Raw genomic sequence first — 26,361 nt, 5'->3', positions numbered from 1 at the left:
AGTGCCGTCCCATCTGGTTGCTGTTCGTTGAGACCAGAAACAAACAGCGCTCGCCCAAGGTCCCCGAGACGAAGGGATTGAATCCCAAAGCCTCGGGTACCTTGGAAAACTGCACGTTAGAGTAAGGCAGAGTCATTGAATATTTTTAAACCCAAGTTGGAGAGATTCTTGACTAACAAATGAGTCAAAGGTTTTAAGGGGGTAGAAAGGAAAGTAGAGGCCACAATCAGATCAGCCACTATCTTATCAAATGATGAGGTACGGTTCAAGTGGCCAAATGGCCTACTCTTGCTGCTAATTCATATTTGTATGATAGCCATGAAGCCAGTATAGCATCGCTCGCCCCAAAACTTACAAAAAAATGACAAAATGTCAATGCATCACAACTGCATTGCTGCTAGGCACGGTGGCACTGCTACCTCACTGCGGCGAGGCGACAGATTCGATCCCGGCCCCGGGTCACTGTCTGTGTGAAGTTTGCACATTCTCCCCGTGTCGGCGTGGGTCTCACCCCCATAACCCAAACATGTCCAAGATCGGTGAATTGGCCATGCTAAGCTGCCCCTTAATTGGGAAAAAAAGAATTGGGCACTTTAAATTTTAAAAAAACTATATTGCTGCTAGAAACAAAGCACTTTTCAGATTTTTAAACTGATCTAGATTTTAGAAATACAAGTGAGCAGAATATATTGTTCAATTACATGCCAGTTAGCAGCAACAACAGGCTTCTTTAACAGTTCAGTTCTGAATGGCTAATTTAAGTGACAATGGGCAGAGTACAATACCAGCTGGATATTACATAATCATTAAAATACATGTCACTCACTGGCACTTTAAACACAAATACATCTTAAAAAGTATAAACACCTTTGTTTCCACCGAGACTTTAATTTGGAGTAATTTAAACATTTACAACTGCAATTTTTTTTTAAAAAGCACATTTTAAAGTGACAAGTGAACAGAGCTTCTGTTGAAAGTGAACAAATCAGTTTGTATTTACTTTCTACTCAGACTGGCAAAAGGCTGGAAGTGGTGTTGTTCCACAGGGATCAGTGTCGGGACCACAGTTTTTCATAATTTGCCCCAGCATTAGAAGTACAATTTATAAATTTGAAGAAAAAACAAATTAGGAGAGAGAGGGTTTAGTTAAAATAAGGAAAAAATTCAAGGATGCATTAATACAATGTGTGTATAATGGCAAATTAATTTGAATATAGTGAAGTGTGAGTTGAAGCATTTTGCCGCAAAGAATAGGAGGCTACAAACTGCTTGGATAAAAAGAACGTAGCTGGGGCAAGAACAATAAAAGGAATCTAGTTTTCAGATGTGCAATTCACAAAACGTTGCATCTTGGCAACATATTTCAAAAATAATGTCAGTTTCCATATGTACACTGGCAACACCCAGTTTTACCTCACCAACTCTTGGCTTTTACACAGTTGCTTAATTCTTAGATAAGCAGAAATAGTGGGTGAGCAGAAATGCTCTCCAATTAAATACTGGGAAGACTGAGTATTTATTTTCAGTACCGCTTGAAACTTTGCTCCCTTGCCACCAACTCCATCCTCTTCCTGACAACTGAGGGGCTGAATTAATGCCATACAGTAGAGGAAAGAAAAAAACCCTGAAACCTCTTGAATTTCAGCTCTTTTTAGTAAAATGAAGTAATGTAATCTTGTTCTCCTATCCTGGTATTTTATTTCTACAGATTCCGAGTTGTCAAAGAACTAAGCAAGTCAAAATACAGATACGCAAGGTCAAATTTTAAGCATACATTCTTCAAACAAAAATAAATTTTCATTGGCTCAAATATTTCAGAAAAAATGAATTCCTCCTGCTGTTTTGTTGTAGCAAATTTTAAAATTTGTATCTTTCAAAAATTCCATAATGCATCTGACAAATAAAACAAATTCATGGATAGGATGCGAGAGGGATACGGCATGAGGAAGTACTGAGGGTTTTGGCCAAGGATGGTATCATGACCGGTACAGGCTTGGAGGGCCGAAGGGCCTGTTCCTGTGCTGTATTGTACTTTGAAGTGTAGTTAAATGTCAGATCATACATGAAGCGGAAATAAAGCACTGCTTTCTGTTCCTGCTCCAAGCTATAATTTCTTACATTCAGAAATATTTTACAGTGTATTAATTTTTGCCCATTTCTGCTTGCAACGCAGAGACAATAGATGTTATTCACCTTACTTAAATGAAATTCAGAAATGAACTGCAGCTACAAAGCTAAATATGTTAAATGATCTATCCACAACAGCTGTTATACTTTACTAAAATCTAAAGTGCTGATCATGATAAAAATGTAGTACACCTGCACCCATAAGCCAAGTCGGAGGGAATTTTATTATTGAAGATCGCCTAATTCTTTTTGAATGAACCCCTTAGAATGGAAAATTTAGAAAATTGAATATCAGCATGGTAGCAGAGTGGTTAGCAATGTTGCTTCACAGCGCCAGGGTCCCAGGTTCGATTCCCGCTTGGGTCACTGTCTGTGCAAGAGTCTGCACATTCTCCCCGTGTCTGTGTGGGTTTCCTCCGGGTGTTCCAGTTTCCTCCCACAAGCCCCGAAAGACGTGCTTGTTCGATGAATTGGACATTCTGAATTCTCCTTCAATGTGCCCGAACAGGCGCCAGAGTGTGGCGATAAACAAATGTTGATAAAACAAAACAACATTTACAATCAGTCTTTATTTTACTTAATTTTCTCAAACATTTGGATGGGTACTTCCATGAGCTTTAGTCAGGCCCCATTTGGAGTACTATACTCCAGTTTGGATGGACATATGGGACTGCAGTACAGATCAGCCACAGTCTAATTATTTGGCAGAGAAAGCAAGAGGATCTGAATGGCCTCTTGTTCCTAATGTTCCCAAATCCTATGCTAATAATTTGCCAAATTTGTAGAGTGGAAAGGTTGGAGGAGTTAAGTTTGTATCCACTAGAGTTTAGAAGTGTAAGAAGCGACTTGATCGAAACCACTAAGATCCTGAGGGGTATTGACAGGATGGATGTGAAGGTGATGTTTCCTCTTGTCGAAGAATCTATAACTCGGGGTCATTATTTATAAATAAGGGGTCACGCAGTCAAGACAAAAAGTGAGAACTTTTTTGTCTGATATTTGAGTCTTTGAATCTCTTCCTCAAAAGTCAGTGGAAGAAGAGTCTTTCAATACTTTTAAGATAGAGCTAGATAGATTATTGATTAATAAGGGGGTAGGAGGTTATGTCGGGTTGAAGTTACAATCAGACCAGCCATGATCTTATTGAATGGCGAAGTAGGCTCAATGGTCCAATTGACCTACTCCTGCTTCTAATTTGTTTGTGCCAAGTTAGTGTAAAATTAGTGTCAGAGTCCTTCCACTTTATTTCCTTCATTGCCATTTCTTTTATTTTTATTGTATTCATTTTGGTCCGCGGACCCAGAATCGGGATGTGTCTTTAAGCAGTATACAGTGCTTGGCAGGGCAGTGTGTTCCTAGGTTTTGTATTTTGGAGAGGAGAAACCAGGCTCGTTGGCGCCAAGTGAATCTTAGGAACCAGCTTTGGAGGAAATTGGTTCGATTGGTTGGCTGGCAACCTGTTGGTTGGCCAGGGACAGTGTCCTGCCTGACAACAGTCAGTGATTGGCTCCTGCACGATGCTTTCTGACATAGCTTGCCAGAAGCGTTGCCAGAAGTGTTTAGACCTTGGAAAGAGAAGGAACGCGCTCTCTCTCACTGAAAAAAACTGCTTTATTGTTCAAAAAGCAGCACATGTCTGGCACATCTTTGCTGTAAACTTGAAATGACCCTGAATCTACAGAAAAAGTAGACAACCTGGCAGAGGCCTCTAGACCCCCAAAGGAAGAGGAGTTTTGTTTTCTCCCTCTCTCTGTTGCCAATTGCCTGTTGTCTCAATGAGTCTATAGTGAAGATCATGATGAGCTAAAGCAAAGATTAGTACCCAACTGAAGCCCTAACCTTGAGAAAGAAACTAACTGGAAGACATCCATCTGAATCAAAGACACTTATCCTTTTATTTCATTATTATTTCTCACCTATTTCCACCACCTGTTTCCTGTGTTGTTGTGTGAGCACATGGGTACATGTAAAGGGTGGGCGAGTTAGAAAGGGGGTTTGCGAATCCGATAGTGGTTGTATTTTTTGGCCCATTTAATTATAATTACTGTTAACAATGAAAGGTTACCTGTGCTTAAATTTTACAGACCTGGTGAGAAGCCAATTTAACTCAACCAAAGCCACAATATATTAATATAAAATCTAATTTCACCTGTGCTGTGACTCTGGATCAAGTCAGGCTAGAATTGACCGCACACTAGCCCAGGGTGTCATGCCATTTGAAATAGTAGGAGTGCGAAGATCATTCTATCATTCAGCAAACTGCTTCCCACTCTTCAGTTTATTTCTTATCCTTTCCCAAATATTACCTCAACTCTCCTACACCACTTTAAGCTCAAGGAGGTTTTGTGGCACAGTGGCAGTGCCCTTGCCTCTGAGCCAGATGCTCTGGAGTAAAGTCCTACTCCAAGACTTAATAGACATGGAAGGTGGATTCATAGTGGATGCAAATCCATCCAATATGCCTATGGCAGGAGTTAAGAGTGGGAAAGAGTCCTGGTCAACCATGCTTTATGTGGAGTGGCACCCCTCAAGTTAAAGCCTCTGGCTCCAGGCCAGTGAATTGTTCCAGGAAAAGATAAACTATGGAAACAGACACAAGCACATGCTTTATCTGCCCCACGTGCAGAGGTATGGGAACAGAATAGAGAGAGAGAAAAATTTTCAATGCAGACATATGTCAAAGGCTTTTTAGAAGTTTAAGTGCACACACTGGATTATTTTCCACAGTCTACATGGAATGTCTTTCCCTCAAAAAAATTAATGACACGATCTTCACCTCTTAGCGATAATTCACTTGATCAATGTGACATTGATTCCATTATTTTACCCATTGCCAACATGGAATGTATGGATCAATAGATCCAAGAATATGTTCTATTGGTGTTCTTGAAACATGGGCTGAATTTTTGTAGAGAACCAGTGGTGGGCATGTCAGCAATTAATCTTGCACTACCTGCTGGCATCCATGTTCCTGTTTCCTGTTCTTTTCACAGAAGTCGCTTTGGGGATTGTGGGAAGATAGGTAGCCAATTAAAGTGCCCACTAAGTGCAAGTGGCCCTCCTGTCTCTCTTCCCAGTCCTCCATCCACAGCTGCAATTGCAAGAAGGCCACTGGTGTGGCCGCAGACAATCTCTGCAGGACTCCCTTCCATAGCATATCAGCTGTGACCACTGTTATTCTTAAATATCAAAGCCTTGAGAGGACCTTCAACTTTATCTTTTTGTAGAGGACCAGAAGTGCCGAGTAGATGATCCATCAGCCAGACGTGCCGCGTGAATGATCCATCTTGGTCTCCTCCAAAGGTCCCCAATATCACAGATGCCGGTCTTCAGACAATTCGATTCACCCCATGTGATATTAGGAAATGACTGAAGGCAATAGATACTGCAAAGGTTATGGGCCCTGACAATACTCTGGCAATAGTACTGAAGACTTGTGCTCCCGAACTTGCTGTACCTCTAGCTAGCTGTTCCAACACAGCGACAACACTGGCAACATGAAAAATTGCCCAGGTAGGTCTTGTGTACAAAAAACAGGACAAATCTAACCCCATCAATTACCGCCCCATCGGTCTATTCTCAATCATCAGTAAAGTGATGGAAGGAGTCATCAACAGTGCTCTCAAGCAGCACTTAGCAATAACCTGCTCACTGACATGGAGTTTAGGTTCCGCCATGGTCACTCAGCTACTGAACTCATTGCAGCCTTGGTTCAAACATGGACAAGAGTGAGAGTGATTGCCCTTGACATCAAGGCAGCATGTATTAAGGAGGCCTATCAAAACTGGAGTGAATGGGAATCAGCGGGGAAAATCTCCACTGATTTGAGTCATGCCAAGCACAAAGGAAGATGGTTGTGATGGTTGGAAGTCAGTCACCTCAATCCTGGAACATCACTGCAAGAGTTCCTCAGGGTAGTATCCTAGACCCAACCAGCTTCAGCTGCTGCAACAATGACCTTCCTTCCAACATAAGGTCAGATATGGGGATGTTCGCTGATTCTTGTACAACGTTCAGCGCTATTCGCAGCTCCTCAAACACTGGAGCAGTTTACGTGCAAAAGTAACAGGAACTGGACAATATCTAAATTTGGGCTCACAAGTGGCAAGCAACATTCACACCACACAAGTGCCATCTCCAGCAAGAGAATCATTCTATCGCCCCATTATATTCAATGGCATTACCATCACTGAATCTCCCATTAACATCCTGGGGGTTACGGTTGACCACAAACTGAACTGGCTACAACAGCAGGTCTAGGAATCCTGCGGCGAGTAACTCATCTCCCGACTCCCCAAATCCTGTACATCACCTACAAGGCACAAGTCAAGTGTGATGGCGTACTCCCATTTGCCTGGATTAGTGCAGCTCCAACAACACTCAAAAAGCTTGACACCATCCAGGTCAAAGCGGCCCATTTGATTGGCACCCCTTTCACAAGATTGATTCCTTCCACCACGAACGCACAGTAGCAGCAGCATGTACCATCTACAAGATGCACTACAGGAACTCACCAGCGCTCCTTGGGCAGCATCTTCCAAACCCACAACCATCTAGAAGGACATGGGCAGCAGATACATTGTAATACCACCACCTGGAGGTTTCCCTCCAAGTCCCTCACCATCCTGACTTGGAAATATAATGCCATTCCTTCACTGTTGCTAGATCAAAATCCTGGGACTCCCTCCCCAAAAGCACTGTGGATGTACCCATACCACTGCAGCAGTTTAAGAAGGTAGATCACCACCACCTTCGCAAGGGCAATTAAAGATGGGCAACAAATGTTTCCCTAGCCAGTGAAGCCCACATCCCGTAAAAAATGAAAAGATGCCCCCACTGCTGACCACTGCCTTCAATAACATTCACCTCCGACCGTAGTATTGCCGATTTTCCAATGCTGGACAACCTCCTATTGGCCCCTAAATCGTCTCATCCTCTCGTCCTTAAATGGCCTACTTAATTGTTCATATTATTGGCCACCTCCTCTAAAATCTTTCTCTGGTCCCACAACCGCGGCACCCAGTATGGCCTGGATCAAGCCCAGCATAATATATTTAAATGCACGGCTGAGATTAGGTTGCATTGTCCCGGGAGTCACTGACTGAACCAGCGAGGGCTCACCTGGGCGCCGGTTATTGCTGGGCTCCACTAGCAGAGATCAGACCTGGTGGTTACTGCTGGGGTTTCGGAGGCCATTGGATCAGGACAGGGACAGTGTCCAAATCTGCTTTCTCTCCATACCCCTTGATCCCTTTAGCCGCAAGGGCCACATCCAGCTCTCTCGAATCTATCCAGCACACTGACCCCAACAGCTTTCTGTGATAGAGAATGCCACAAGTTCACAACTCTCTGAGAGAAGACGTTCTTCCTCATCTCAGTCCTGAATGGCTTACCCCTTATTGTTAGGCTGTGACCCCTAGTTCTGTATGTCCCCAACATCGGGAACATTCTTCCCGAATCCAGCCTGTCCAGTCCCATCAGGATTTTATATGTTTCTAGAGGTCCCATCTTATTCTTCTAAACTCCAGTGTGTACAAGCCCAGTCAATCCAGCCATTCTTCATATGACAGTCCTGCCATCCCGGGAATTAGTCTGGTGAACCTTCATTAGACACCCTCATAAGCAAGATAAGTATGAGACCAAAACTATACGCAATACTCAAGGTACCAAGGTCCTGTATAACAAGCAAAATCAAATTTCTTGTCTCTTAAAGTACATTATAAATACTACCCATCCCCTAGAATTCTGTTTAATCGGATGAAAAAAAAACTGCACCAAATTAGAATCCAATACATTCTTCCTTTTCTTCCATGTATCATTGTCAAGTATAATCTTGAACCAAAATAGTCAAAGTGCCACAGTGCTTTGTCACTGCCTTCTACAGTATAGCTCACCAGGAAACTCTCCCACTCTTACCCTGGTATCGGGTATATTACACGGACTCACAGGCTGATAATCAACCTGTTTGGCCACATAATATACACTATTCTGAGTCTCCTTACCAGCCATAACCATAAAGTTCTCATTAAGCAGAGTTTAAAGAGGAGTGGTAGCTCAACATTTGTGGCTGCAGGGTTTTCACACAAGATGGAGAGAGGGATAAATAAGGAGTGGAGTCACAAAATTGATTTTTATAAACTTGTAGCTGTAAAAAGGTGTAGTTGTAAAAGGGGATGACACCCTAGAAGGGTTAAATGATGCCAAATGGGTTGAACTGAGCAACAAAAAGGTGCATTCCTACCGCTAACTGCATATTACAAACCCTCCAATCAGATTGAAGAGCAAGTATGTAATTGCTGAGAAATACAGAAACAATAGGTCGTATTAACAAAAAATTTAAACCACCCTAATTTTAACGGAGATAAAAATCAATGTAAAAGGTATAGAGTGCACAGAATTCTTAAAATGCATTCAGGAGTGGGCAGCATGTGCTGGCGCAGTGGTAGCACTGCAGCTTCACGGCGCCGAGGTCCTAGGTTCGATCCCGGATCTGGGTCACCTGTCTGTGTGGAGTTTGCACATTCGCCCAGTGTTTGCGCGGGTTTCGCCAGCACAACCCAAAAGATGTGCAGGGTAGGTGAATTGGCCATGCTAACTTGCCCCTTAATTGGAAAAATGAATTGGGTACTCTAAATTTATTTTAAAGAAGAAAAAAAATGCATTCAGGAGAATTTAGCTGGTACATAGTAAGACCAAGAGTGTGAATATTTGTTGACTTAATGTTAGGGAATGAACCTGCGCAATTGGAATGGATATCACGGGGGAAGCATTTTCATGGCAGTGATCACACTTCAGCTGGATTCAGCATAGTTGTGGAATAAAAGTTCTTAACAGGGGGTGGCGGCACAGTAGCAAGGTGGTTAGCACTGCTACCTCGAGCCGTCAGGACCCGAGTTCTGCTACCTCAACCTGGGTTACTGTCTGTGTGGAGTTCTGCGCGGGTCTCACCCCCATCAACCAAAGATGTGCAGGGTAGGTGGATTGGCCATGTTAAATTGCCCCTTAATTTGGAATAAAAATAATTGGGTACTCTAAATTAATTTTTTTTTTTTTTAAATGGTGCATTAGGGAATTGTCTTAATTGGGTTAAGGTCAAATTTAATAAACTGGGATGTATTTGGCAACAGTGGACTGGAAACAACTACTTGGAAAGTATATCAGTACCAAAGCACTGGTTCAAGGAGGTGACAGAAAGTGTTCAGAACAAATATACTCTCACTTGGAGAACAGGTGAGATTTCCAAATCTAGCCCCTGGATGTCAAAGGGCACATGTCTGATGTCAGCACTCAATACTATAGAAAGTGTATACACATTGAAGGTGCAAAATTTAAAAAAGATTAGAAAAGCATGGAGAACTCATGAAAAGAAAATGGATTTTTCTTGATTTTATTTGCTGGAGACATTTTATAAATGCAAAAAAAGAATTAGTGAAAATAGCAGGGTCAATTAGAGACCAAACAAAGGTAACTGGTGCATGGAGATGGAAGACGTAAACATGATTTTTTAAAAAATATTTCTTTATTCTCCTCCTTTTTCACATTTTCTCCCAAATTTACACCCAACATTGAACAATAATCAGTAACAAATATGTCAATCCCTATATCAATAACAACAAACCCAACTTCCCACCAAACCCAAAACATTCGCCCACATGTTCACATAAACAAATGACAAAAAGGAATCAGGAATCACCCATAGCCACCATTAACACCCATTGCCCCCCTCCCACCTACCCCCAGCCCCAACTAATGTTCGATGTTATCCAGATCTTGAAAGTACATAATGAATAATGCCCATGAGTTGTAGAACCCTTCTATCCTTCCCCTCAGTTCAAACATAACCTTCTCAAGAGTCAAGAATTCCAACAGATCCCCCTGCCACGCCATGTCACAGGGTGGAGTGGTTGCTCTCCAACCCATCAGAATCCGCCTTCGGGCGATCAACGGGGCGAAGGCTACAACATCTGCCTCCGCACCCGTTTCCATCCCTGACTGGTCTGACCCCCCAAATATGGCCTCCCGGGGGCCCGGGTCCAGTTTCATGTGCACCACTTTAGAAATTACCTTAAAAACCTCATTCCAGTAATCCTTTAGCATTGGACAGGACCAAAACATATGAACGTGATTAGCAGCACCCCCCCCGGCAACGTTCACACGCATCTTCCACTCTTTCAAAATAATCAGCTCATCCTCGCCCTCGTGAGGTGTGCTCCTTATACCACCTTCAGCTGTATCAGCCCCAACCTCACGCACGAGCTCTCCGGACAACCTCACACCAGAACCCCTCCTCCATATCCTCTCCCAACTCTTGTGAACATGATTCTTAATGAATTTGTTGCATCTGCTTTCACAAATGGGGATGAAGCAGGCATTGTAGTTAAAGAGGAGTGTGAAAGATTGCGTGGGATAAGCATACTGCAAGAGGAAATATTATGGTGTGTAGCATCTTTGAAATTAGATGCATTACCAGATATGCTGAAATGTATCCCAGACTGCGAAGAGAAGAAAGAGTGAAGGCCCTGAACACCATTCCCTACCCTCTCTGGCTACAGGCATGGTGCGTGAGAACTGGAGGATTGCCAAAGTTGTACCTTTGTTAAAAGGGGAGGACGGAACATCACGAATAACTTCAGGCCAGTAATCTCAGTGGTAATAATAATCTTTACTGTCACAAGTAGTCTTACATTAACACTGCAATGAAGTCGAATGGAAATACCTCAGAGAGGTACTGGAGCGGTTCGGGCTTGGAACAGGGTTCACCGCTTGGGTAAAGCTCCTATACAACGCTCCCATGGCGAGTGTACGGACCAACAATACCAACTCCCAATACTTCCAGCTGCACAGGGGCACCAGACAAGGATGCCCACTGTCCCCGCTGCTGTTCGCACTAGCAATCGAACCGCTAGCAATCGCGCTCAGGGCAGCAAAAAATTGGAGGGGGATCCGAAGGGGAGGTAGAGAGCACAGAGTCTCACTCTGTGCGGATGATCTGCTCCTCTATATCTCGGACCCACAAAGCAGCATGGACGGAATCATAGCGCTCCTGAAAGAGTTTGGAGCCTTCTCGGGCTACAAACTCAACATGAGCAAAAGTGAGATCTTCCCAGTACACCCGCAAGGGGGGGGGGGGGGGGCAGCGCTAAAGGGCCTGCCATTCAAACAAGCCCGAAATAAATTCCGCTACCTGGGGATCCAAATAGCCCATGACTGGAAAGGGGTCCACAAATGGAACCTCACCAGCCTGACGGAGGAAGTTAAAAAGGACCTGCAAAGATGGAACACACTCCCGCTCTCCCTCGCGGGGAGAGTCCAGACGATCAAAATGAACGTACTGCCCAGGTTCCTTTTCCTGTTTAGATCCATTCCGATCTACATCCCCAAGGCCTTTTTCAAAGCGCTGGACAAACATATCATGGCGTTCGTATGGGGGGGGGGTAAAAATGCTAGGATCCCAAAGAAGGTCATACAAAAAACAAAATCCAGGGGGGGGCTAGCCCTCCCGAATCTACAATTCTACCACTGGGCGGCAACAGCCGAGCGAGTAAGGGGATGGATCCAGGAGCCAGAAGCCGAGTGGGTGCGTGCGGAGGAGGCCTCCTGCATGGGAACCTCCCTCCGGGCCCTCGCCACGGCAGCACTCCCATCCCCACCCAAAAAACACTCCACCAGCCCAGTGGTGACAGCCACCCTCCAATCCTGGAACCAACTGCGGCAGCAATTTGGCCTGTACAAAATGTCGGACAAGGCTCCCATCTGCAACAACCATAGGTTCAAACCAGCACTGACCGACGCCACCTTCAAAAAGGTGGAGGCAGGACGGGGGGACACTGACAGTCAGGGACCTATACACGGACGACAGGATCGCAACACTGGACGAACTGACAGAGAAATTTCAGCTAGCTGGGGGGAACGAGCTACGGTACCTGCAGCTCAAAAACTTCCTACGAAAGGAGACAAGGACGTACCCACAACCGCCACGCCAGACACTATTGGAAGACCTACTGGACGCAAGTATCCTAGAGAAAGGGAACTGTAGTGACATGTATGACCGACTGGTAGACAGGGACGACACCGTACTGGACGCAACAAGAAGGAAATGGGAGGACGACCTGGGGATGGAGATAGGGTGGGGACTCTGGAGCGAAGCACTGCATAGGGTCAACTCCACCTCCACGTGCGCAAGGCTCAGCCTGACGCAACTAAAAGTGGTACATAGAGCCCACTTAACGAGAAACCGTATGAGTAGGTTCTTCCCGGAGGTGGAGGACAAATGTGAGCGGTGCCAGAGAGGCCCGGCCAACCACGCCCACATGTTCTGGTCTTGCCCCAGACTTGTGGAGTACTGGACAGCCTTCTTCGAGGCTATGTCCAAAGTGGTGGGGGTGAGGGTGGAGCCATGCCCGATAGTGGCGGTCTTCGGGGTTTCAGACCAGCCAGATCTATTCCTGGGGAGGAGGGCGGACGCCCTTGCCTTTGCCTCCCTGATTGCCCGCCGTAGAATCCTGTTTGGCTGGCGGTCAGCAGCACCACCCAGAGCTGCAGACTGGCTGTCCGACCTCTCGGAATCTCTCCAAATGGAGAAAATCAAATTCGCCATCCGAGGGTCGGACGACGGCTTCCACAGAACGTGGGAGCCATTCATGCAACTGTTCCGGGACCTGTTTGTGGCCAACGTACATGAGGAAGAATAGTCGGGTGGCCAAGAACCAGGGGAAAATGGGCGGGAATCGGGGGAAGGTAGCCGGGGGGAGGGGGGGCTACGGGCTCGGTATGGGGGTTTGATGGCAAGCCAAGGCCCAAAACCAAACTATAAATAAATGCCTATAAACATGTGCCTCGGCCATATTGGGGAATGTAAAATATGTATGCTGGCTAAAGGGGGCGGCCACAATTATTGTTATGAAGATGCTTACCTGTAAATATTCATGTAAAAAAATTTTGTGTTTTCTTTTTTTTTCTCTCTCTCTCTAATAACTTGTAATTTGTCATATATAAAATATGAAAACTCAATAAAAAACATTTATAAAATAAAAAAAATAAATAAATAAATAAATAAAAAAAACACTGCAATGAAGTTACTGTGACAAGCCCCTAGTCGCCACATTCCGGCACCTGTTCGGGTACACGGAGGGAGAATTGAAAATGTCCAAATTACCTAACAGCAAGTATTTTGGGACTTGTGGGAGGAAACCAGAGTACCCGGAGGAAACCCACGCAGACACAGGAAGAACATGCACTCTTCGCACAGACAGTGACCCAAACCAGGAATCGAACCTGGGACCCTGGTACTATGAAGCAACGGTGCTAACCACTGTGCTACAGTGACAAATTATTGGAAAGAAATTCTGAGACAGAGAAAACATCGTAATTCAGAAAGGGAAGGATTAATCAAAAGCAAAACAAGAGCTGGAAAAACTCAGCAGATCTGGCAGCATCCGTGGGAGAGGGAAACAGAGTTAATATTGAGTTGACTCGGACTCTTATTTGGAACACTGATTTCAGTTCCTCTTCATCTCAGGGAGCTTTAATGAAGTTGCCTAGATTGAAACAGATCCTTACCATCCATTCTACTAGTAGAGGGGTAATCTGGGGGGCACAGATTGAAATTAATTGGCGGAGGGATTAGTGGGGAGTTGAGGAGAATTGTTTTCACCCAGAGGGTGCTGGGAGTCGGGAACTCAGTGTCTGAAAGAAAGGTAGAGATAGAAACCCTCATTACATTTAAACCACTGTGATATGTACTTGAAATGTTGCGGGCTGGAAAGCGGGATTTGGCTATGTAGTTCTTCTTTTAACCAGTGGACACATGACAGTCTGAATGGCCAATCTACCGAACCTGCACATCTTTGGGTTGTGGGAGGAAACCGGAGCACCCAGAGGAAAACCAGAGATACTGGGTGAAAGTGCAACTCCACACAAACAATCATCAAGGCCGGAATTGAACCCAGGTCTCTGGAGCGGTGAGGCAGCAATGCTAATCACCGTGCCGCCCCATGTGACTCATTCCATCAGTTTTTCTCCCAGTGGTAAAAGAAAATTGTTCCATCTGAACAGGTGACTAAGAATATTGTCAAGCTGAAATGATCACGTATATTGAGATCATAATTAAACACTGCTTTTAAGATCCAATTCTACAAGTCTATCAGCAAGTTGATTTCATGGGGAGCGGTATAAGCCCAAAGCAATCAAATCCCAAACAGATCAATTTAAAGAAGTGGCAGGGAATTTTTTTTTTAAATGAAACGTCCTTTGCAAACAAAATCATTGTACAACAAATTGGACACCCAACCAATGAAGTATCTTACTAAATGGGTGCAACCCACCTTTTTGTACAAGAGCAATCATATCAAGTTAGGTTTGTTATCCTATTATGCTCGTTACTTCACCTATTCAACTTGTACAAAAGTCATGATAAATTTGAAAAATATAAAATCATACTTTTTAAAAGTTCAAATTCTTATTTGCATTCATTTAATAATATTCTGCATTTCATGCCTGTAGATGCAATATTATGGATATAATCAGTATTCACTATAAATTGAAATGAACACTGTAGCTCATTAAAAATGTACAGATCTATTTAATTAGATGTTTCTTTCCCACAGTTGGCTATCTTTATCTAAGCATGCCCTTTTAAATGTTCCTATGAATATAAATAAGTCCACTCCACTGCTCATTGCAAGCAATGAAGAGTGACCACGACCAAGATACAAGTCCCTTTCATTCAATTTCTCCCTGAAATGATCTAACATGTAACAAGCATGTGAATTGTCAAACATTACACAGCATTATCCACCAATTTTCAATTAACTGTGTATTTTTGCAAAATTCTCCAATTTCTATTTTTCATGGGATGGTCACGTCACTGGTAAGGTCAGCTATTTGTTGCCCATGAGGTGGTGTGAGAAGCCACCTTCTTGCACTGCTGCAACAAAAAGTTGAATACCACTTTCCTGGATGAGTGCAGCTCCAACAACACTCAGCAGCTTGACACCAACCAGGACAAAGCAGCCCTCTTGATTGCTACCCTATCCAGAAACATCAATCCCTCCATCATCGACAATCAGTGGCAGCAAACATCAATCCCTCCATCATCGACAATCAGTGGCAGCACTGTGTAGCATCTAGAAGGTGCACTGCAGGAACTCACCAAGGTTGCATTAGGCAGCAGCTTCCAAACCCACAACAACTACCACCTAGAAGGACACGGGCAGCAAATGCACGTGAACCCCACCACCTGGAGCTTCCTCTTCAAGTAGCTCACCTTCCTGACTTGGAAATATATCATCGTTCCATCACTGTCGCTGGGTCAAAATCCTGGAATTCCCTCCGGACCAGCTGTGTGTGTGCCTACACCTCAGCGACTGCAGAGGTTCAAGAAGGCTGCTCACCACCACCTTCTCAAGGGCAACTAGGGATGGGCAATGAATGCTGGCCTAGCCAGCGACACTCACATTCCGTAAAATTATTAAAATTTAAAAAAATTAAATTATAAAATCTGGAATGCACTGCCCGAGAGTGTGCAGGAGGCAGATCCAATAGTGGCTTTCAAAATGGTATTGGATATTTATCCGAAGAGAAAACATTTACAGGCTTACACAGAAAAAGCAGCGAATGAGACTAGGGGAGTTGCTCTTGCAGAAAATATCAGACCATGAAGGGGCTAATGGTCTCCTTTGGCGTGGTAACCATTCTATGATTCTCTAACATTTGCATATACTGCAGCTATTAATTACTTAGACATAGCCATCAATGTCAAACTGCCATATAAATTAATTATGATATTCAGCGGTATGTAATACTAACATTGAAAGATTTTCTAAAATGCCACACAAGGTTCAACTGTGCATATAATTTCAAGTTTTATGGTATGTTTTCATTCTTCACCCAATACAGTTAATCATTCTACACATTTTCATCCAAGATATCAAAATTACTAAAATACAAATTGATCCTCCATACAAATTTATAGGGGCTGTGCTTGCTGTATGCCTGTTTAGACATCTCTAGCATTAAGTGTTGCAGGTGACTTGCAATATCCTTTTTTCAAAGATCATACATCAGTTTTAGGTCACTTTATTCAGACTTTTTTTTAAAATTTAGTGTACTCAATTCATTTTTTCCAATTAAGGGGCAATTTAGAGTGGCCAATTCACCTACCCTGCACATCTTTGGGTTGTGGGGGCGAAACCCACGCAAACACGGGGAGAATGTGCAAACTCCACACAGACAGTGACCCAGAGCCGGGATCGAACCTGGGACCTCAGTGCCGTGAGGCAACAGGGCTAACCCACTGAGCCACCGTGCTGCCTTTATTCAGACCTTTTTTAAAATAACTTGCATTCTAACTATTGCAGTGGAAGGACCATGGGTAAATGATTTCAAAAGGAAGATAAAATTATGAATAAAATGTGGCATGAAAGATAATTTTATAAAAGCACAAGGCCTGAATTTTTTTTTTACTGCACTTAACCAAAGATTGAAATATGACCTTTGGGGACATGAAGAGATCAGATATGGTGTTTCATGTTTTTACTGTAATTTATAGTAAATAAAGGAAAAGTGCACTTTCTCAACTAAGAAAACAGCTTTACGTCAAATCTGTAAGTATACAAACTTACATAGCTAAATTCTCCAGAAAATTTAAGATAATTTAGGTGACAATTATATAATTGATGCAGGTCAATTGACTACTTTAGCCTGCAAACCTCCAATCCTGGAACTTTCTTTTTTGCAATGCTCAATTCGAGTTCTGAAATGTAAATTATTTGCAGCACATTCCCAAAGATAAATAATGCTGATTTCAAGGTATCCATGTGACTTTACAACTTGAGCATAGTTAAGGGATCCACTATTATAATTTTATCCACAAGATATATGAACAATTTGGAAATTAGTTATACATGACATATTGTGCCAGATTAGGATCAACATCAATTTAAATATCCCTGCCCATAAGTTGTCACACACATCTGCCTGGAGACAGGGTGAAGAGCTGTTCATGTACAAAAGCTGCTTTGAATGAAACACATCAATTGTGCAACAAGATTAGCTACAATGTCTATAATTGTACCATGTTTGTCAATTTTCCAGGTACTGTATTTACAAAAGATATAGACAGGATTCTAAATATTTTTGTAACATTTTGGCATAAGAAATGTTATCCGCTCCATCAATATGTTGAGATGATAGCACATTTGTCAGAAACACAAAAACTTGCTAATCTAAGACAGTTTAACCCAAGCATAAGCTATGCAAATCAGACATTTGAAGGCGAGTACAGCTAGTAACATTCTCCCATCAAAAGTAGTTGCAGGAACTGGCTTAAAGTTCGAACATCCTTTTATGCTGATTTACATAATGCTGCCTTTGGGGTGATAAAAAAACATACTAAATGTACACTTTACTTTCTCAAATGCTCGGTAAATTAATTGTTGGTGTTAAATTATAGCATTTTTAAAAGTGGGATATTTGTCATCCCACTTGAAGTTCAAGATCAAAGAAATAATTTTGTAAAAAATCATTAATTTTAACCAGGAGGTGAAAAGTTGTTGGGACTTTGAGTATGTTCATTACAATCCATATCAGGCAAAAAGCCATCGTGCAATTTTAAAATATAGGAAAGATGATGTTTCCCAAAAAGAAACTGAGACAGCACAAACAAAAGATACTTTGAAGATTTCTCAACACTATAATGGGTTTGTCTTCAGAAAAAGTAATTAAATAGGGTGATTTAATATTGTACCGCAATATTCCAGTCATCTTTAATTGTGTTAAGCACACATTATATTTATTTTTAATCACTACTGCTTGCACTCTCTGACTACCTACTGCATTCTAATTTTTAATTGGCCTTTTCCATCAATTTTAAGGCAGACCCTTCAACCTGCTGGAAGCTCAAGGTTGGCAATGCAATAAAAACTTTCATATTTCTATTTACACCTCAAACAAGTAATCGGTATTTATTTTATATGGCCTTCCAAACATATTTCCAAATATGTTTGTTTAAACATTACAAATGATAATTACTGTTCAATCTACAGTAAAATATATATAGTATCTTTCAGGTACTTTGTGCCACTCATGAACATTAACCGCATTTACAAATTATCTGATAAAAGTATGTGAAAATATTTACAGCACATGTACTGTTATTTCTTATTTCTATATAACAATACAAAAACATGCAAGGCAGCAGCAGAATATCAAAAAGTCAAATGTAAATGTGTGAACATGTTGCAGGAAGCATTGCTATTTCCTAAATCATCTGGAGAAAGAGTACAATAAGGGTAAGTAACTGAGAAGAAGTCAAATCTTAAAAATATTACTTATACACAAGAATACAATAGCCCTAATGTTCTGCACATTAATAGAAAAACATGGCACTCCAATTGGTGATCAGCATATCTTTAAATTTTACCAACAAACATTTCTGCATAAAATGCTCTCGCATTAATTTGGCAATCCTTGCAGCATTACTAAAATATTACTAAATTAGACTCAATTATCACACCGACTTATCCAAAAGTTGCCTGATAAATCAAATTGAAACAAGCTTAATATACTGAATCCAACAGATTCACCATTGCCAGAACTTTCAGCACAGGATCTCATAAATGAACAGAGGCAATTGCAATCATACCACAATTCTAAACACTACAAGCTCATCACCACAAAATAATTTGCACAAGTTGTTTAGAACATTTTAATGCCAATTTTATTTTAGGTAAATGTGTATGGCACTGTTGACTAGAATTAATATTTAAATAATAGCTGTCCAATAGTGTACAAACTTGACTACTCCTGAATTTAAGTATTTCCAAAGAATAACATCTACTTACACCTTCAAACAGAACTTGCCCCCTTCACCCCATTCTTATTCACAAACTGCCCATCAATTCTAATATGCAAGACAAATATTTCGCAAGATGTTTGACAACAAAACAGTAACCGATCAGCGAATCTCTGAAAAATGAAATGAAAATCGCTTGTCACAAGTAGCCTTCAAATTAAGTTACTGTGAAAAGCCCCTAGTTGCCACATTCCGGCGCCTGTTCGGGGAGGCTGGTCTATTGTTGAATTATTTCACTTCCATAATTTAAAGACATAAGGAGGAAATAAAAACATTGGAACAAAACAAGACCAACATGCTGCACCATTTTCATCCAGATTGCAAAATATAGGTCTTCACAAAAAACTGGCTGTCCTATTTTGAATAAGAGTTACAAAGTAAAATTTGCACAAACAAAATCAATAGGCCACATACAAGCATCACTGCGGAAATATTTCTGAAGTTTATTTTGATGAAAAATTGAAAACAATTAAAGTACAGTGCCATAATATCACATGGGCATTTAAAAAGTTCAGTTTTGGCAACAAAATTGGCCAACACAAAACACCTGCGATTTTTCATGTAAACAATTATGTTACTTCCTTCCAGGTAGTTTCTGTAGGGCTGTAAATGCTGCAGAACTCCTCAACTGTAAACTATTCCATAAAAGTGGGTCACACCTGTACAAATTTTGAACTGCAAGTTCAATGCTTTTTAAAAATCTACTTTCCAAAATACTTGAACAAAATCCAAAAACGAAGCCACAGTTTAAGCAATTTCGATTACCTAAACAGCACTATTACTTCGTTTATAAAAATGCAACAATAAGTCTCTCACTTTTACAGAGCAAAATAACGAGGAACGTTTGCAATTATATTCGTATTTTCAGAGTTTGAAACGAACTCTTGCCCTAACTCTCAACATACAGCGAGTATTAAATTTAATAAATGTACAGGATAAATCTTACCGTAAGTAATATTGTTTTAAGGCAAACGCTGCATTGGGGCAACCTTTTGGAAAGTTTAACTCTTCCGTTATCTGTGACCATTTGTTCTTGTCAGTCACCTGCAGCAGCAAAAAAACCCAATAACCCCGATTAATATGCAGACATATCATCAGATATCAAAATATACCATCTGTACAGTCGCCCGCTTTAACAACACGACACGCGCTGTCTTTTGAAAAAAAAGAAGTCAGCATCACCTAAAGCGCAAAAAAAAAACTTTAGTACTTTCCTAGTTTCATCGGGCAACAAAAAGGTTGAAAACGTTAATATTTTCACCCTCCCAGCCATCTTATGGGCCTATGCGAGGCCTACGGTTTTCCCCCCGAATCACGAAGCCTGACACAGCGAAGAAGTCCGTCTCATCCGACGCGACGAGTAAAAAGGCAAACGAATGGTGCGAGCCGGTCCCCTGAAGAGCATTTCCTACCCCAGGAACACTCACGATTATCGATGTTAAGCATGCCCGCTAATTTTGACTTGGCTCAAGTGCGCGCAGTGAAGCGGCAGCAACAACAGCAGGCCAGACAGACAGGCATCCAACAACTGCCATTTACAGTTCCTGCCACACAACAAAACCCTCTTTCTATCTCAGACAAAATTAACAATCCTTCCCAACAAAGTTTTCCACCCGGGGATATCAACATTTTTTTTTCAGAAAAGGAGAGAGAGGGCATGTGATAAATATATTCACCTTGGCGAATCCTCCGAGGCTGGTGACTCTGGTGTAGAGAGTGTGAAGATCCAGCTCCTTGCCACACACTATTGGTATCTTCTTAAAAGGCGTCCTGAGCAAGAAGAATAAATCAGATCCCTCTCCTCCTCTTCAGGAAAGTGCCCAAAGTTTTATCCCTCCCCGGTTTAAAATCCACCCCCAGTTCCTTACCCTCTGTTGTGGTGAAACTGCCGCAGCTCCTCCAGGAACGCCAGCCTCTTTCTCCTCGGGTCTGAAGGCTGCATTTTCCCCGTCGAATTTGCCATCTTTTTCATTGTTGTTATTGTTGTGTGTATGTATGTGAGAGAGAGAGGAGAGCGGAGGGGAGGAGGTGTTAAAAAAAAAATAACAACCTCTGGAAACTTATTCAATATCTGAGAGGAGAGCCGGTCCGCCGCAGCTCACTCATTGATGAAGCGAGTGCGAAAGTTTAAGGGGGTAAAGAGAGAGAGAGAGGTGGGGGGAAAAAAAGCAAAGGCTCGCTTTTACTCACTCACTGCACTCTTTTCGATCTCTCCTCCAACCAGAAAAAAAGAACAAAAAAAAACTTACATCTTGTTCTCTGTTGTATGTCAATGTGGCTTTTAAATATAAATGTGTGTATTTGTGGTGTAAGTCTTGTTTTCAGACGGGCTGCAGTGTTGTGAGCGGCTCCATGCAGTCGCTCGGCTTAACATAAACTCACACACATCTATATATTAGGAGAGAGAGAGACATATAAAACACACACAGCAGCAGAGGTGCTGCTGGCGGCGGCCGAGGCACCAAACAGCAGCAAGCTTGAGCAGCGGCGGCTCGAACCTCCCTCGGAGAAGCGAAACAATAGCGCCTCGTCTCAACCAAACCGGCCACCACAGCCTGTGCCCCGGGAGGGGGTGCCCCTATTCAACCATTACACGACACCCCCCTCCCCCCCCCAGCCAACAACCTCTCTTCCTCCCCTCCCCCCCCCCCAGCCGCACTCCCGGCCCGGACTCCGCACACAAAATGGCGGCGCCCAGCCTCGGCGAGGAGGACGTTTGCCTTTCCCCTCTAAACTTTTCTCCTCGAATTCGTATCTAAACGAAGACGGTTTATTATTCTTTAACACGCAGTTTTATTTTTGATTCGTCGCCGTTTCCGGCTGGGTTTTCGTTTGAAGGACACGGACTCCGCCCGACGAAGATCGCGACTGTTTCGTATTTTGTTGTTGGGGGGAAAAAAAAGGAAGGAGGTGGCCTTCGCCTGATGAAAATATTGTGTGTGTGAGAGAGGAGGCGGTTTTCCTTCTTTAGTCGTCCGGTTTTAGTGATTTTTTTTTAATGTGAGCAAATTGGTGTGAAGCAGTTGTCGGCACTCATAAATTTAATCGCTTGCGTTTGAGTCGAGTTCTACTAAAAAAAGTTGAAAGGGAAATCCCAGGTGGTTGTCATCGTCAGTGGATGCTACAGTCGCACAAGCGGATATCCCCGTACCAGTGGATTTTATTGTGTATGGATTGATGGTTAAATACTTACATGGGGGTGCATATTTAAGACAAAAAATAGTATTTGATTGAAGTACTCGGGATGTTTTCAAGAGTTCAGTGATGCTCCAATTTCTATTGTTTTGATTTCTGATTGAAGTCCGCAAATATTGTTGGATAGATTGAGGTTCATTTCTGAGCGAGTTGAATGTTCATTCAATAATATTGACACGGCTCAAGTTTTTTTTGCTAGTGGCAATTACTATTTGCATAACCCCTTTAACCTGTGGAAAGTCCCCAAACGTTTCAAATGAAATTCAGCACAGCCTCAAGGAGATATTAGGACTAAAACTTGGACAAAGCCTAATTATAAAAAAGTTTTGAAACTTTTGGATCATTTGCGTTTTTATAGTTGGAGGCACATATTTCCGATGAAGAATTGACAAAGAGATAGCCTTGTATTGAGTCGAAACTAACCAAAAATAATACAGCTTTATATTTCTGCTTTATTAGCACGTATTGATACATTTCAATGTATTATAAGGAGTAATCAAGTTAAAATATTTTAAATTGTACTGGTGATTAATACATTAACTGAATCCAAATTAAGTGCATGTTTAGGAGAGGTAATGTAGCATGGGAAATGTTGGTTAGCTAATAGGAAGGAGAGTAGGGATAAATTGATCTTTTTTGAACTGGCAAGGGATCACTGCTGGGTCCTTAACTATTTACAATCTATATCAGTGGCAGGAGGTACAAAAGTCTGAGAAAAAGCATTAACAGATTCAAAAACAGATTCTTCCCTGCTGTTACCAGATTCCTGAATGACCCTCTAATGGATTGAACTGATCTCTCCACACATCGTCTCTACTGAGCAGTCCTTGTGCTTCACCCGATGTCTGTGTGTTTACATTTGTGTATTTATTGTATGTCCTATGTTTTTCATGTATGGAATTATTTGTCTGGACTGTACGTAGAACAGGACTGTATGCAGAACAATACTTTTCACTGTACCTCGGTAGATGTGACAATAAACCCAAATCCAAGGGACCGATTGTATGATAGCTAAAATTGCTGATGATACCAAGCTAGGTAAGAAACTAAGTTGTCAAGAGGAGGTGGAGAGTCTGAAGACAGGTCAAGTAAATTGGCAGATGGAATATAACATGGGTATATGTGAAATTGTGCATTTTGGCAGGAGGAATAGAAAAGTATGTTATTTAAATGGAGAGAGGGGAATCTGGGTGTCTTGGTATATTAATCACATAAAGTTAGTCTGCAGTAACAGCAAGTGATTAGGAAGACAAATGAAAAATGTTTTTTATTGCAAGTGGAATGAAATATAAAAGTGGGGAAGATTTACTGCAGATGTACAGGGCCTTGGTGAGACCACATTTGGAAAAGTGTGCACTTTTGGTCTTTTTTTTCAAAAATATATATAATTGCTTTGGAAGCAATACTGAGAAGGTTCACTTTACTCATTCTTGGGATCAGGGGCTTATTTTATGAAGAAAGGTTGAACCGGTTGGGTTCAAAACCCATTGAAGTTTAGATGAATGAGAGATGATCTTACTGAAAAGTCAAAGATCTGGAGGGGAGTGGATAGGGTGGATATGGAGGATTCCTCTTGTGGGAGAAAATAGAAGTCGGGGACATATTTTAAGAATGCATTTTCCCTTTTAAGACGGTGACAAAGGAAAATGTGTGGCCTCATTTTTTAAGGCAGAGATGAAGATAAATCTTTTTCTGAGGGTCACGTGGAATTCTTTTACGCAGAAGTTAGTGGAGATTGGGTCTTGATAAATTTATTCAAGGCTGAATTCGTTTTTTTGTTAAAGTGGAGCTGCGACCACAACCAGAAAAGCTGTGATCTAAAATTGTACCAGGAATGAGGAAATTCGGTTACACTAGTAAATCTGAAATTGTTGTTCTTGAAGCTCGGAAGGTGAAGGGGAGATTTGAATAGGTATTTAAAATTCTAATAGGATTTTGATAAGAGTGGATAGGGAGAAACTGTAGTCACTGGCCGGGGGAGGGGTTGATAACAGATTTAAAATAATTGACAAAGAGAAAAATGAGAATTTATTTGGTGCAATAAGTTCTTATGATCAAGAATACTTACAAAATGGGTGGTACAGTGGTTAACTGTCTCACAGTGCCGAGGACCTGGATTCAATCCTGGCCCCCGGTCACTGTCCGTGTGGAGTTTGCACATTATAGAATAGAACAGTACAGCACAGAACAGGCCCTTCGGCCCTCGATGTTGTGCCGAGCAATGATCACCCTACTCAAACCCACATATCCACCCTATACCCGTAACCCAACAACCCCCCCTTAACCTTACTTTTTAGGACACTACGGGCAATTTAGCATGGCCAATCCACCTAACCCGCACATCTTTGGACTGTGGGAGGAAACCGGAGCACCCGGAGGAAACCCACGCACACACTGGGAGGACGTGCAGACTCCGCACAGACAGTGACCCAGCCGGGAATCGAACCTGGGACCCTGGAGCTGTGAAGCATTTATGCTAACCACCATGCTACCGTGCTGCCTGTGTCATTCTTCCTGTGTCTGCGTGGGTCTCATCCTCACAACCCAGAGATGTGCAGGGCATGGTATATTGGCCATGCTAAATAGCCCTTAATTGGAAATAAAATGAATTGGGTGCTTTAAATTAAAAAAAAACATCCGAAATAGGAGTAGAAGGCAGCCTATGGCCTGCTTTGCCATTCAACAAGATCATGGCTGATCTTCCCCTACCCGAAAACTTTGGATTCCCTTGCCCAACAAGAATTTATCGACCTCTGCCTTAAAAATATTCAGTGACCCACTTCCGCCACCTTCGAGGAGGAGAGTTCCAAAGTCACATGACCCTTAATGCCCACCTTGTCAATGCTGTTCAGGATTATATATACTTCAATCAAGTCACCCTTCACTCTTCTAAACTCCAGTAGAAACTAGCCCAGCCTTTCCAACGTATCCTCATAAGACAACCTGTTTATTCTAGGTATCAATCTAGTAAACCTCTAAACTGCCTCCAATGCATTTACATCCTTCCGTAAATAAGGAGACCAAAACTGTACACTGGAGATGCAGTCTCACGAATGTCCACTATAACTGAATCAGAACATCCATATATTTCTGTTCACTTCCTCTTGTAACGAAGGATAGCATTCTGTTAGCCTTCTTGATTACATGCTGCACCTATGTACTAACTTTTTGTGATGAATCACCAAGAACACCTGTGCATCTCAACATTCTGCAGTCATTCTCCATTTAAGTAATACCCTACTTTTTTTATTACTCCTGCCAATGTGAACAACTTCACACTTTCCAACATTATACTCGATCTGCTGGATTTTTGCCCACTCATTAAACCTATCTATAATCCATCTGCAAAATCCATATGTCTTCTTTACAACATGCTTTTCTACCTACTTTTGTGTCATCTGAAAATGTAGATAGCATGCCTTTGCTCCCCTCATCTAAGTCATTGATGTAAATTGTAAAAGATTAAGGCCCCAGCACAGACCCCTGCGGGACTTCACTCATCGCATCCTACCATTCAGACAACCCATTTGTGCACACACTGTTTTCTACGAGCTAGTCAATCGTCTATCCATGCTGATATGTTACCCCCTTTGTGATGAGCTTTTATTTTGCGCAATAACCTTTGATATGGCATCTTTTCAAATGATTTCTGAAAATCCAAGTACAGTACATCTCGCGACCTTCCATCCACAGCAAAGAATTCTAGTAAATTAGATAAACCTGATTTTCCTTTCATAATACCATGCTGACCGTCCCTACTTACATTGAGCTTTGCTTAAGTGCCCAGCTATAACTCATTACCTGAAAAGGTGGTGGAAGCAGATTCATAGGAAATTACACATATAGATATTAGGGGTAGGGGCAGCATGGCGGCATAGTGCTTAGCACTGTTGCCTCATTCGCCAAGGCCCAGGTTTGATCCCGGCCGTGGGTTGGGCCGTGGGTCCATGTGGAGTTTCCCCATATTTCACCCCCACAACCCAAAAATGTGCAGAGTAGGTGAATTGACCATGCTAAATTGCCCCTTAATTGGAAAAAATGAATTAGGTATTATAATTTTTTAAAATATAGATATTAGGGTTTATCAAAAACATGGTAATTGAGGTAGGCTTTAAGACAGGGAATGTTATAAGAGTTTTACAGCACACACAGGTCCTTTGGCCCATTGGGTCTGCACCGACCATCAA

The 26,361-nt window shown here is 42.1% G+C and overlaps 1 protein-coding gene across 2 annotated transcripts in view; it reads right to left on the bottom strand.

Moving 5' to 3' along the window:
- Positions 1-21,586, bottom strand: part of arid2 (AT rich interactive domain 2 (ARID, RFX-like)) — a 168,572-nt gene extending 146,986 nt beyond the window's left edge. The window contains exons 1-3 of one of the 2 annotated variants that reach the window (XM_038781389.1): positions 20,848-21,586; positions 20,656-20,749; positions 19,926-20,023 (exon numbers count right to left, since the gene is read on the bottom strand). In XM_038781389.1, coding sequence (XP_038637317.1) covers positions 19,926-20,023; positions 20,656-20,749; positions 20,848-20,951 — 296 coding nt within the window. In that variant the 5' untranslated portion in view covers positions 20,952-21,586. The remainder of the gene's footprint in view (positions 1-19,925; positions 20,024-20,655; positions 20,750-20,847) is intronic. The other variant, XM_038781388.1, reaches the window with a different exon arrangement.
- Positions 21,587-26,361: the final 4,775 nt, after the last annotated feature.

Source organism: Scyliorhinus canicula, chromosome 20 (genome assembly GCF_902713615.1).
Source record: "Scyliorhinus canicula chromosome 20, sScyCan1.1, whole genome shotgun sequence".
NCBI classification, from domain to species: Eukaryota; Metazoa; Chordata; class Chondrichthyes; order Carcharhiniformes; family Scyliorhinidae; genus Scyliorhinus; species Scyliorhinus canicula.
The sequence above is the reverse complement of the archived record's forward strand: the minus strand, read 5'-3'. Positions and strand labels throughout refer to the sequence as shown.